Source organism: Eubalaena glacialis, chromosome 15 (genome assembly GCF_028564815.1).
Source record: "Eubalaena glacialis isolate mEubGla1 chromosome 15, mEubGla1.1.hap2.+ XY, whole genome shotgun sequence".
NCBI lineage: Eukaryota > Metazoa > Chordata > Mammalia > Artiodactyla > Balaenidae > Eubalaena > Eubalaena glacialis.
The window spans coordinates 65,982,992-65,995,523 of record NC_083730.1 but is presented as its reverse complement, the minus strand read 5'-3'; the positions used below and the strand labels follow the sequence as shown (position 1 = coordinate 65,995,523).

General features: G+C 62.2%; 2 protein-coding genes and 1 non-coding gene across 3 annotated transcripts; 2 read left to right on the top strand and 1 right to left on the bottom strand.

The window, feature by feature from the left end:
- Positions 1–92: 92 nt before the first annotated feature.
- TRMT2A (tRNA methyltransferase 2 homolog A) lies at positions 93–4,444 on the bottom strand. Its single transcript, XM_061169488.1, has 12 exons — positions 4,168–4,444; positions 3,486–4,051; positions 3,183–3,291; positions 2,756–2,937; positions 2,463–2,577; positions 2,256–2,371; positions 2,068–2,179; positions 1,510–1,632; positions 1,257–1,332; positions 868–984; positions 636–732; positions 93–547 (listed from the first exon to the last, which is right to left on the bottom strand). The coding sequence occupies exons 1-12, from the start codon at positions 4,189–4,191 to the stop codon at positions 316–318; spliced, it is 1,869 nt and encodes a 622-aa protein (XP_061025471.1). The 5' UTR covers positions 4,192–4,444; the 3' UTR covers positions 93–315.
- A 285-nt stretch (positions 4,445–4,729) lies between these two features.
- RANBP1 (RAN binding protein 1) lies at positions 4,730–10,671 on the top strand. Its single transcript, XM_061169489.1, has 6 exons — positions 4,730–4,870; positions 5,933–6,069; positions 7,591–7,748; positions 9,079–9,207; positions 9,870–9,935; positions 10,394–10,671. The coding sequence occupies exons 1-6, from the start codon at positions 4,856–4,858 to the stop codon at positions 10,528–10,530; spliced, it is 642 nt and encodes a 213-aa protein (XP_061025472.1). The 5' UTR covers positions 4,730–4,855; the 3' UTR covers positions 10,531–10,671.
- Positions 9,978–10,103, top strand: LOC133076021 (small nucleolar RNA SNORA77). Its single transcript, XR_009697446.1, has one exon. It is a non-coding gene; the product is annotated as a small nucleolar RNA SNORA77 (small nucleolar RNA).
- Positions 10,672–12,532: the final 1,861 nt, after the last annotated feature.

The window sequence follows — 12,532 nt, the reverse complement described above, 5'->3', positions numbered from 1 at the left end:
CAGTTCTTATGAGCGCTCCTGGCCCTGCCCCTTTGCACCTGTGGTGAGGGTAGAGGGGAGTCCCTGTGTGCCAGGCTCTAAGTTCTCATCACAAACATTGGTAGTTCAGCACTTGTTTATTGCAGCCCTTACAGCCCATTCTGGGGGTGAGGGGGGAGCAGACCACAGGAGCCCACGGGGACAGGGATCTTGTACCGTCTGTGGCTATTGCCTGAGTATGCCAGGCAGGGCAAGGACTTGGGGAGCCCCTGGAGTCTGCCCGTGATGCAGTCTGGGTGCTGTTCTGGAAGGGCTGGTTTCCGCTGCCCCAGAGGACTAAGAAGCAGGGGAGGCCCTGGTTTCTGGTGGGGTGTCACCTGGGGGCCCTGGTGGGGGCTGGACTGGAGGATCCTGGGGCTCCAGGGTCCCCACGCCATTGGGGTGCTCCACTCTCTCAAACAGGATGAGCATCTCACAGTGTGGGGTCTGTGGGAACAGGTCCACGGCCACAGCCTTGACTGGCCGGAAGGGACTGCCCTTCACCCGGTTCGACGGGGCCCTGCAGAGGCTGTGTGGGAGGGAGCGCCATGGTCAACTGCGTGGGTACAGCAGGGTCTCCTGGGGTGAGGCCCCGTCCACCCAGGCCCCACACTCACTCCACAAAGTTGCCCATGGCTGCCCTGGGGTTGCAGGAGACATATAGGAGTCGCTTGAGGTTCTCAGCTCTGCGGACAGCCAGGATCACTTTGGAATCTGGAGAGGCACAGACCCCTCAAGGGAGAGTCCCCAGTGGCTCCCCCTCAAGGAGCGGACAGGGGCCTGAGGCCAGGCAGCCTAGTTGGCCACCCTCTGCCTCCCCGCACCACGCCTCAGGTGGGGACCACTCACGTAGACCAGCGCGGGGTGGGTCCAGGACGGCCGTGAGCTGCTGGGACGCCAGTCTGCTCACCAGTGCAGGCACCAGGTCCTCGGCCCTCCCGCAATGGAACTCGACGTTGCTCAACTCTGGAGGTGGCACAGCAGCAGCCCTGCCATGAGGCCCGGGACACCCCCCAGAGACCTGCCCAGCTGTGTCCAGAAGCCCCCAGAAAACACCTCAGGAAAACCCTTCCCTGCGGGGCAGCCCCAGGCATCGTGGGTGCACAATAGGTCCACACACAGTAGGGGCCCTTTCTGCCCCCACCCCATGAGCCCTAGAAGCCACTGGGTGGGTCCCAGGTGCCGTGTGGAGGGACACACAGGACCTGCCACCCACTGCGAGGCCCGCTGGCTCTCACCGTTGTCCAGGGCATTCACCCGGGCGTCCTCCACAGCCTCCTGGCACAGCTCGATCCCCACGACTCTCTTTACCTTCTGGAGCAAAAACAGGGCAGACTAATGGCGCCCCTCCCCACCCCTGGACCTTCTGGGGGGCAGCAGAAGAGGATCTGGAACAGTCTGAGGTTCTCCTGGGGGGTCATGACAGGATGGGTGACGACACAAAAGTGGGGTGGGAGAGAGCATGCTCTTGACCGGGGTAGGAGGGCTCACCCGGGCCAGAGCCAGGCCGATGGTGCCAGTGCCGCAGCACACGTCCAGCACCGTGCTCCCCGCGTCCAGCTGAGCCCAGTCCTGGATGAGCATGTAGAGCACCTCAGCCGCGGGGGTGTTCACCTGGGCGTGGGTTACACATCAGAGCAGCCTCCCTGCTGCCCTCCAGCCCCCAAGTGTCTGCATCCCCAGGCACCTGTGCTCTTGGTCGCCCCCCCCCACTCCCTTCCCCACCTCTAACTGCCTGAGAGCCCCAGGGTCCCTCCGTCCACACCCAGTCTCCCGGTCCGAGAAAGCAACTCAATGCCGCCCCCCTCCCACCTCCTCGAGAGCTGGACCCATGGGACCCCGGCAGCAGCAGATACCAGACCCCACCAGCGCCAGAGCCTGGTGTCGTGCCCACAAGCCACCCTCCCACAGGGTGGTCACCAGGGTCTAGCAAGTGGCCACGGTTAGTAGCCCTTCTTCCAGGTGGCCGACCTCACAGCCCTGGCAGCTCACTGCCTGGATGCTCTCCCCTCTCTGCTGCACCAGCCCGGAGCCCAGGGATCTGGTCACCTGGAAGAAGGCGTGAGGGGAAATCCGGAAGGTGAGCCCCAGCAGGTCCTCGCGGATGCACTGGTCCCCGGCCACATGCTCCAGAGGCAGGCCCTCTTGGCTGGGGGTCTTTCTGTAGGCGGGAAGGTGGGTCTATAGGTGTCACCAGTCCTCGGAGAAACCCGCCCAGCCCCACCTGGGCTACTAACCGCTGTCCCTCCTCCACGAAGTAGAGGCAAGTCACCCCGCTGGTCTTGCCCGGCCCCTCCATGAAGTGCTGTGCCAAAGAAGCCTTCAGCCCCTCCAGCTCCTCAGGGCTCAGATTCTGGAGCAAGCAGTAGAAAAGGCCCGTAAGACTGTGTCGAAGTCTGCTTTGGCCCAGACACCCCTCCCCCAGCAAGCCACCCGCTTGAGACCTGCGGGTGGAAGTAGGCAATGGCCATGGCTTGGCCACGGCGGCTGGTGCGCACGGTCAGCTGCTTCCAGTGACCCGAGTATGTCTCCGGGTCATACGCCGAGTAGGGAGTGGACCTGTGGGAGCCACAGATGGCCCTAAGTCCCTGACATCTGCCGACCAAGACTGGGTGAGCAGCGTCCCTGCTCTCTCCTCCAGCCACACCCACCAGACCCCCCAGGTAGGACCCAGGTCTTCTGCTCCCAGACTGCCGCGGGATGTCCCGGAGCCACCAGCCCAGCCATGTGTCCTCACCGGATGAACTCCTGGAAAGCCTTCACCACCTGCTTGGTGGCCCCAGGGATATGCACGGTGTCGAAAGGAGCTGCCACAGCACACGTCCCGCCCTTATACTTGCCAAGCCGGCAGCCGACCGTGTTGTCTTCCCCATCCACCCCGACACCAACCAGAAACTCACATTTGTTCCGATACTCAGTCTGCAGGGAGGGGAGAAGGAAATAGAGAGACACCCACCCTTACCCCGGCGGTCCAGCACTCGTGCATGGAGGGTGCACAGCAAAAGATGGCGGTGAGCGAGGCCCTGGTTCCCCCTCAGGCCCTGGCAGCCCAGGGCAGAAGGCTGACAACTAACAAGCACTTGATGACAACCATAAGCAGATACGCAGGAGGAAGAGAGATGGGAGAGCCAGGCAGAACTTTCTGTGAGAGCAGAGGCCCTGACCTGCTGAGGTGACGGCCGGACCCCCTCCAGCGGGCAGCAGGCCTTGTTGTGTTTGTGCCTCTGTAAGAGCAACCAAGGGAGCAGAGCGCGGTTGGTGCTCCCAATTTCCCTGCGGGGCAAAGGAGGGGCAGAGGTCAGGCTCCAATTGCCCAAGCGCCTGGGCCCCTTCTTGGAACCTCACTGTCCCCACCGGTAACACAGGGTTTTTACTGGCTAGTTCCCCAAAGGGGTATCTGAGCAGGCTGAGCGCACAGGGAGCCACCGATGGGCGCTCTGTCTAGAAGTGCCTGCACCCACACTCACTTGGCGAGCTTCTGCAGCACCTGCTCACACTCCAGCCGCTTCCGTTCAAGCTGCTCCGCGTAAGGCATGGTCCAAAGAGGGGTCACCACATCAGCGATGCACGTGGCGGGGGTGGCAGGCGGCTCCCCCTGGTCCTCCCGTTGCCTCTTCTTGGCCAAGGGGTCAGCCTTGGGCCTGGCCAGGCGCACGCTGAGCGGCCGGCCCTTCCACAGGGCGCCGTGCAGCACACATAGGGCTTTGTCGCGCTCGGCGGCGCTGCGAAAGGTCACGAAGGCGCAGGGAGGCTGCCCGAAGAGCTTCGTCTTGTGGGGCTGCAGCCCGAAGCGGCCCAGGAAGCGCCGGACGTCGCTAAAGCTGGCGTGGCGCGGCACGTTCTGAAGCTCCAGCTTGAAGATCTCCGAAGTGAATAGGCCGGCCCGGATGTAGCTGTAGGGCCCCGGCTGAGCACCCGGTCCCGCGGCCCCGGCCCCCGTTGCCTGCTCCTCCCCCTGCTGGGGGCCCGGGGCCGCGGGGCTGCCCGGAGCGCTGGGGCCGTCCTGGCCGGGGCCCCCCACGCGCGCCCGGCCCTGCGTGGAGACAGCAGACAGGCGGGCTGGCTGGGGCCCGCGCGCCCCGAGGCTCTCCCTCCCCGTCCCATCTCCCCACCCGCCCCCGGCTCCGCCAGGGTCTCCCTTCACCGTACTTCGCCGTCGAGCTCGTCACCCATCGTCCGCTCCGTCCGCCGCCTCGCCCGGGGCCTGGCACACGGGGGGCGCGCGGAGAGCGGCTGCGACTCGGCGACGCCGGCCCTGCTCCGGCCCGGGCGGGGGCGGGACTCGTACCCTCTGCGCTCAGGTCCGGGCCTCGGGCACGGGCTGCGCAGCCCGCCAGGCAGGGGCCCGCGTCCGCCGCTCTCCTCGCCGACCGCTCTCTCGTCCGCCGGCGCGCGCAGCTGAGGCGGCGCGTCTCTATCGTCCCCACTTCCGTCGACGTCATCGCCACGCGCCGCTCGGACCCCCAGCACTGTCCGCGAGCTCTAGGGGCGCGCGCGGCCGCGGACGGAAGTGCGCGCGAGGGCCGCCGGGAGTGCGCGCTCCCCGGCCCCCGGGCGGGCCGGGCATGCGCCGCGGGCGTTTTGGCGGGAAGCGCGGGGCGGGCTGGACAATGAGAGTGTCCGCCGCCTGAGCCAATAAAGCTGCGCTGGTTTTGAATCGCGGCGCGTTTCCCGCCGCCGGGGTCAGGGGTCGGGGTTCGGGTCGCGGGGCGGAGGGAAGAGAGGGCGGGCGGGAGGTGCCGGCGCCAGACGCGGAGGAAGGAGCTGCGACCAGCCGCCGAGAGGCCGCGGAGCCCGCGACGACCGAGCCAGCCGAGCCGCCGCCGCCGCCGCGCCCATGGCGGCCGCCAAGGTGGGCCGGGCCGGGCGGGCCGGGGCGGGGGCCGGGCGGGCCGGGGCCGCTACCGGCGGCCACGTGGGAGGCCCGCGCCGCCGCCAACCCCCGTCGGCCAGCGGGCTCGGGCGCGGGGCCGCGTGACCTTGGGGCGGCCGGGCCTCGCACTCGCTCCTGGCCGCCGGGCCGCGGGCGGGCGCAGGCCTCCCGCTCGATCCCCGCGGGCCCCGCACCGAGACGGCCCCCGCCCGCCCGCGGCCCGTGCAAAGCCCCATTCATCCGGTGCTGGTCCCCGAGCCGCCACCGGCCTCCGCTCCCGCGCGGCCCGGCGGGTGGCCTGTGGCGGCGGGGGCCCGGGGGTGGCCGTGCGGCCCGGTGCGATCCGGCCGAGGAGCCGGCGAAGGCCTGCCTTTCTGGGCAGAGCCCGGGAGCTAAGTCTGGGCGTCTTATACTCCTGGGCTATGGATTGCCAAGCCACGTGCTCCATGAGACAATCTAAAACATGATCCTTTGTGCTCTACAGTTCTTTGCACTGGATTAGAATTCTGTGGCTCTTGTGTGAATTCTTCTGAATTATAAAACGTAATTTTCCCAACCTAGGTATAACTGCCGGCAGAACTGTGAATTCTGTATAAACGCTAGCAGACCCATCACAACTTTTTTTCCTCTTAAGCAAGAGCACAGATTTTTCTCAACCAGTAAAAACTCAAAGGGTTGCTTTGTTTTAAGGGTAGTGTTTGTTTCTAGGCCCTCTTTTCTCCAACATCGTGTCCTTAGTCTGTGCGTGGCAGTACCAGCATCTGTATCTTACAGATGAGGAGCCTGGGGCAGTTTCTCCCCGGCACTGGGAGTTTCAGGGTTTAAGGAGCCCAGTCAGTCTGTGCAGGTGTGGTTGGTGCATCTGGGAGAGGGTGTCAGAGTCTGGTGTCTCCCTGCAGATCCTGGAGAAAAGTTTTGAGTTGAAAGGCTTTTTTAATCCCTTGCTTTGTAGTGAGGCCCTTCACTAGTGGGGATGATGGCTGTGGCCACGGGTGAGCTCTGGCGTGGCCAGTAGGGTCATATCTCCACCCTCCTCCACAGGACACCCACGAGGACCACGACACCTCCACCGAGAATGCCGACGAGTCCAACCATGACCCCCAGTTTGAACCAATAGTTTCTCTTCCTGAGCAAGAAATTAAAACGTTGGAAGAAGATGAAGAGGAGCTTTTTAAAATGTAAGTAAGTTGGTGTTTTTTCAGAAGTACGCATTTTTAGTATAAGATAGTAACTGGTTCTTACGGGTGTCAAGGTCTTGGCTTGACCTTTAACCACACTGAGGGTTTTGTGATGGTTACTCCCACGTGGAAATCAAGGCTGTTGGTAGAATCCACTCATTCCTAGGTCCTGGGTGTCCCTGCTGCCCTGAGGCCAGTCCTGGGGAGGGCATGGGCACTCCCAGGTGTCATGTTACCACTGCTCTGTCCACAAGGGACATCTCCCCAAGACCCCTGTCCTTGCCAGCCTTGCCTCTAAGACTCTCTCAGCCCCCTGCTGCTGGTTGAGCATTGGGTCTTTACTATTATCTTTTTTCCTTAAATGGGGGGGTACTTTGAAGTTTATGAATTTCAGATTCAATACTTTTAGTGTACGAAACAATGCCTGGAATTACAAATGAGAGTGGGCGGTACTATAGTCATTAAAGTTACTCTTTAAAAATCATACGTGATTCTTGGTGCTTTCAACAAGAAGCTACGGTGGCCGTGTCACTTTGAAGCAGTGGTCACAGAAGCCGTGCATCCAGATGTGTGCGACAAAGTGACGGCACCGGCGGACACGCAGGATCGCAGGAGACGCTAATGTAGCTACAAGTTAGTGGAAATCAGGGGGAAGCAAACTCTCCACCCCTTCAAATTCTGTCCAAGATGCCAGGTTATGGTTTGAGTGCTTTGCTGTGTGTCAGGGGAGGGAAGCAGAGGGGATCACCAGCACTGCGACTCCTCCCTCTAAAGCAGGGAGGCTGGAGAGACCAGCCCCTCCCCACCACTCCCAAGGACCTGGGGAAGGAGAGCTGTCTGCACCCCTTGGGTCTCAGAGGGTGCTGGGCGGCTCCATAAAGACACTGGTTTTCTGGGTCTCTGATCTGCGTAGAAATGCTGCTGCACCTCCTGGCGTCCTGAGGGAAGTGAGGCCAGTGGGTGGGGCCTTCATGATGGGCCTGGGGCTTCTTCCTGAGGATGCATCTTCCTTGACAGAGTTGAGTTCGGAGAGCAGTCTTCCACAGGAAAGGGACCGGCTGAGCTGGGGTCCTGTGGGGAAGCAAAGGGCAGGGCTGCTCTGGGCAGGAAGGCGGGCTGTTGGGCCAGAGCCTGGCGGCCTGAGCAGAGGCCTGCAGCCCTGTCTTCCCAGCAGAGGGACGGCTCCTTGGCCCCTGCCTACTTCCGTGCTGCCCTTGTGGTGCCGGGGACGCCAGGGAGCCCCCTGCCCCGTGATTGCAGCCTTGCCCAGGACGCGGTGGGCTCTCTGAGAGGTCAGGTCTTCCTGTTGGAATACATTGCAACTGTAGAAATTTTTTTCCTTTTTTTATTGTGAAGTAAAAACTTGGAGTTTGTTGAGCTGTCTCACTCTTTTGCTGATGTATTAACTTGTGGTTCTGGGAGTAAAAAGAAAGGCAAGGGTGTCTCATGACGCCGCGGGCGCAGGCTCGTTCGTCCCCTCCTGTGCTTGCCTAACCCCTCGCTCAACGGCTTTCCTCAAAGGCGGGCCAAGCTGTTCCGGTTCGCTTCAGAGAACGACCTCCCGGAGTGGAAGGAGCGGGGCACTGGGGACGTCAAGCTGCTGAAGCACAAGGAGAAGGGGACCATCCGCCTCCTCATGCGCAGGGACAAGACCCTCAAGATCTGCGCCAACCACTACAGTAGGTGGCCCCGGGCACAGTGTGGGGCGTCCAGGGAAAGCCACCCGCAGCTTGGCTGGCGAAGGGGTGACAGTAAGATTCCCCCCATGTCAGTCCCTTGGTCACTGGGCTGCTCTGGAGCCGCAAGTGTGTGTCTGGAAGCAAACGTGTCCAGCGGGGCAGGGCCCCTCTTCTGGGCACACAGGTGACCCTGGCAGGAACCAGAGGGAGCAGCCCTGGAGGGTGATGTGGCCAGATGAGCAGGGAGGGGCCTCCTGGCACCACAGTCCCCCGGGCCTTCACGGGCCAGACTCCATGTCCCTGCCCCATGGTCCTCCCACCCTGCCCAGGCCATCGGCTCTGGCCTGGTCCTCGTCTTCCAACCCAATTTGAGGTGTTTCCCCGGGGGTTTTCCCTGACCTCCTGCTTTTCCCAGAGCCAGGCCGGTCACTGGGTTGTTTGCTGTGAGCTGCAGGTGGGTCCCAGGCCTGGTGCCCTGTAGGAATGCGGGCTCACTGGGTGTCTGTGGGCTGGGATGACCGCTCTCGGTTCAGAATGTGACGTATTCCTGGGGCTGGGCATGTCCTGTATCTCAGGAGGCTTCTGCCAGGGGCGTGGGGTGAGCGTGGCTCTGGGGTGCTCCTGTTTCTTGGGGAGCTCGTCCCCCTTGAGTCTGTGCGAGGTCTGAGGAGATGGACAGCTGTGCTTATTCTCGGCCGTGGCTCAACCTTCTGTGATGTACGAGCAGGTCACGAGGCCCTCGGTGTCCACTTCCGGTGGCCTCGTTCCCCGTGGTGTCCCTGGGCAGTGCAAGGCTGAGAGTGGTTGGCCTGGTCTGACCATGAGCCTTCCTGGGTGATCACTCCACTTCCTGGCTTCTCCTCTGCCGCTCCCCACTTCCTGTGGGCCAGGTCCCAGATGGAGTGGCCAAGCATGGACACAGCCACGTGGTGGGTGCCCTTCACTGGAAGGGCTGGGCCCACCAGGCCCTGTGGCCCATGTCTGCCCTGGGTCTGGGGGCTGCTCAGACAGGGGCAGGACCATGGGGCTGAGCGTGAGCAGCCATGGTGGCACTGGAGGCCTTGGCTGAGTTGGGATTGGAAACCCTCGCTGAGGTGTCCTCGTGGTCAGGGAATGGGCCACCCTGTTCCCCGATTCAGAGCAGTCCTGGTTTTAAGTGAACATAGGGTGTTTTCAAAGGTTTGGGTAAAATCTGGATCCCACAGGACTTTGTCTAAGCCTGGTTGGCAAACCCCAAACCAGGCCTGTTTTGCCCCAAGTCGGGCCTTCAGGGGTGGGTGGGCGGGCCAGCTTGACAGCTGCACCGTCCTCATGGGGCTTCTCTCTCCAGTCACACCGATGATGGAGCTGAAGCCGAACGCAGGCAGTGACCGTGCCTGGGTCTGGAATACCCACGCAGACTTCGCCGACGAGTGCCCCAAGCAGGAGCTGCTGGCCATCCGCTTCCTTAACGCCGAGAGTAAGCAGGCCTGGGTCAGCCTGCCGCTGCTTCTTAACGGTGTAGCGGTTTGGTTGCAAACGCCAGTGCTGTTGCTTTCCCGGGAGAGTTGACGGCAGCTGGGAAGCGTGTGGTGGGGACTGATCCTGCCCTGCTGTCTGATGGGCCCTTGGGGAAGGGACCTAAGTGCCCTCGAGGTCTTGCCCAGACTCTTGAGTCCATGACAGTGCGGTTCCTTTGCTGAGTTCACAGGGGGCTGTGCTGGCAGTCTGCCCAGGGCCGACCTGTTCTCTCACCATGGCCTGGGTGCCAGCAAGGGCAGTGCCCAGGCAGACCTTTCCCCTGCTGGGACATCTTTCCAGCTCGGGTTGTCAGAAGCAGCACCCAGTGGGCCCTGGGGGGTTGGTTGGGTGCTGGGGCTCAGCACCCCAGCAGCTGAACATCCAGTGCTGAGTGGACCTCGCTTCTGCTCTGGGAATGGGGCCTGCAGGAGCAGAGAGCAGAGCGCCTGGCAGGAACAAGGCTACCCTGCCCTGCCCAGATGGGTGCCAAGTCAGGCAGGGAGGTGGAGGGTTGGGGCAGCCTGGGATGGGCCTTGTGAATCTTGGAGTTTCAGACCCACCAGGACACGTACTCCTCGCTGCTCAGGGACCTTAGGGGGGTATCTTCTCTTATCTCTGCAGATGCACAGAAATTCAAAACAAAGTTTGAAGAATGCAGGAAAGAGATTGAAGAGAGAGAAAAGAAAGGTGCCAGATGCCCATGGGGTGGCGGGCGCCCGGGGGGGCTCTGCAGACTCACTCTGCACCTGGCTGCAGCCTCAGGCGGGTGCTTTTTCCGTCTGCCACAGCAGCATTCCGGGGGGCTGTGACCACTTTGACCTGTCAAGGGCAACGCAGCCACCCCGGTACACGGGTGCTTTCTGAGGGGCAAGCCAGCTGTTGGGGCCCCGTGCACGTGCTCTCTGGCCTGGCCTAGCAGCCAAGTCACGACGTCTCCTGGAGTCTCCCGGGGGCTGCAGGGGCTTGGAGAGGTCCTCGTGGTCACCTGCTTACTCAGGGCCCCATGCTGGTCGCCAGGCATCCTGAGCGGGGTCCCAGGCGTGAGCACGTGTTTACCTGGAGGCACACAGGGAAGTGGCCTGTCCGCTGCCATGGGGCTGGGCAGAGCGGTGATTCTTTCTTACCGCGTTCCTGTGTCTTGGCAGGATCTGGCAAAAATGATAGTGCCGAGAAAGTAGCTGAGAAGCTAGAAGCTCTTTCGGTGAAGGAGGGCAAGGAGCCCGAGAACGAGACCAAGGAGCCCGAGAACGAGACCAAGGAGGTGGCTGAGGAGGAGCAATGAGTCAGCTCCTGTTGTGTTCTTTCTCCCTGTCTTTTCCCTTTTTCTTTTTTTAAATTTTGCCCTGCACCCTTCTTTTTGGTTTGTTTTTATTCTGTTTTGTTTTTACAAGGGACTTTATATAAAGAACTGACTTCCAACATTCAGGTTGTTTTTTTCTAAGTTTTTGCCCTAATGAAGACGACTTCAGAAAATCCATTACCCAGTCGTGAGAATGTACTGTGCTAACTTTCTTTTCCATAGTGGAAACACTTATTTATAGTCATCAAAATAGCAAATAAACAACACGTTTGAAACTTGCATGGAGGCAGGACCATGTGTGCGTCGGCCCCATCCTGGGACAGTGGGTTCCTGCCCCTTTGGCTGTCACACACCCTCTGCTGTGTGGCCTTTGGGCCGCGGTGCGTCTGAGCTGGTGCTGGTGGGGCAGGTGGCCTGGGGAAGCCAGTGCTGTCCTGGAGACCTAAACAGCCCTGCTTTGCCCCATGGCCAGGAGCAGGGAGGTTTTTTTCCTGGCCTTTGGGGGAGAGAGGAAGCCCACCAGGTCCCCTTGGCTGCGGTACAGAGAGACCCAGTGGGTCCCCTGGCTTCGGCCGGGCATCTTTTGTTGGTCCTCAGCCCTGGCGGAGCCACCCGTCCACAGCTTGCACATCTGGCCTGGTGCCGGGCGCAGGCGGGGCTCAGCCCCACAGCCATCCTCGGAGAAGACCTGTCTGCGTGCTCCTGGCCCTCCGTCTGGGTGGAGGCCGGGGACATCTGCGGGAGCTTTCAGTAAGGGACGACTTCAGGGATGCAAGCGGGTTAGTGCCATTTGGAGTTTGTCCTGTAAGGCAGGTAGGCCTAAGCAGCAGAGAGGTTCTCCAAGCACAGGGTCATGCCTGTAATGGCCTGTGTCCCGGGAGACCACCCAGGCTCGGAGGAGCTCCCGCAGGGGAGGGGGAGGAGCACGGCAGGAGCCGACCCTGGAGCATCTATCAGAGGCTTCCATCATGGCCGAGCCCTGGCCTGTCTTCCCTGTGTCCCGTGTCCCATTTAAACCTCACTTCCTTGGCCCCTCTGGTGGAGGCGCCTCCAAAGGAAGCCAAACTGAAGACCTCACTGGCCTTGGTCACGTGCTGGCATCCCTAGGCCTCGCTTGCTCGCCAGGCACCTGTGGTGGTCCTTCCCGCCCAGGGAGGCCCAGGGAGGGACGTGGAAGCTTTTGCACCTCCCCATTTCAGTCGTGATGCTGGTGGAGGTCACGATGCATTGACCGGAAAGGCTGGTGCTGGGCCTTGGTCCTTCTCCAGGGAAGTGGTCAGACAACCCTGCCAGCACAGAAGGGACATGGAACGCCTCTGCTTTGGGCTGTAGTACATGGTGAATCCCACTTGCTGTAAAAACGCCAGGCTGACTTCCCTCCTCTTGGGTGAGGAGATGTGTCTCCAAGGGGGGAACCGTGAGCGGGGTGGCCCCTCGGTGGCTGGGGCACAGCCGTGCTGTGACCAGGCTGCACTGCAAGGTGTGACAGTCAGGATGAGCAGGGACACTGTGGGGGCTCCTCTGAGCCCCCAGCCAGTGTATGTCCAGGTGGACTCCCCGAGGCCAGGGTGTGTGAGGGGGTGTGTGATGGGGTGGGGGTGGGGCACGAAATGGCCACGCTGTTCCAGGTCAGTCCCCTGGCCTGCAGCTCAGGCACTCTGCTGTGCTCAGGAGAGGACACCTGGGCCATGGCGTCACTGGGTCTGTCCCACCCGGGACCCCTCTGCCCAGGCAGTTGGCAGGGACCTCTTCAAGGGGGACACGTGCCTTTCCTGCCCACGCCCAGCGACAGGTGCTCACTGCACAGCTCTCACCCCGCACAGACCTGGAGGCCCTCCGGGGGCCTCCATGTGCTGGGCCACAGAAGGGCAGGAGCCAGGGCCAGGCCCGGGGGGGGGCTACAGTGTGTCCTCAGGCCCCGAGGCCACCAGAGGCTGAGGCAGCCCGGGCAGAGCAAGGTGTCTGCTCTCCGCTCACCTCTGGG

Coding starts and splice junctions, on each gene's coding strand:
- RANBP1 (XM_061169489.1), top strand. Junction 7,749..9,078: donor GATCTGCGCCAACCACTACA/GTAGGTGGCCCC, acceptor TTCTCTCTCCAG/TCACACCGATGATGGAGCTG. Junction 9,208..9,869: donor CCGCTTCCTTAACGCCGAGA/GTAAGCAGGCCT, acceptor TTATCTCTGCAG/ATGCACAGAAATTCAAAACA.
- TRMT2A (XM_061169488.1), bottom strand. CDS start 4,191: ATGGGTGACGAGCTCGACGGCGAA. Junction 4,052..4,167: donor GTGACGAGCTCGACGGCGAA/GTACGGTGAAGG, acceptor GTCTCCACGCAG/GGCCGGGCGCGCGTGGGGGG. Junction 985..1,256: donor GGTGAATGCCCTGGACAACG/GTGAGAGCCAGC, acceptor TGCCACCTCCAG/AGTTGAGCAACGTCGAGTTC.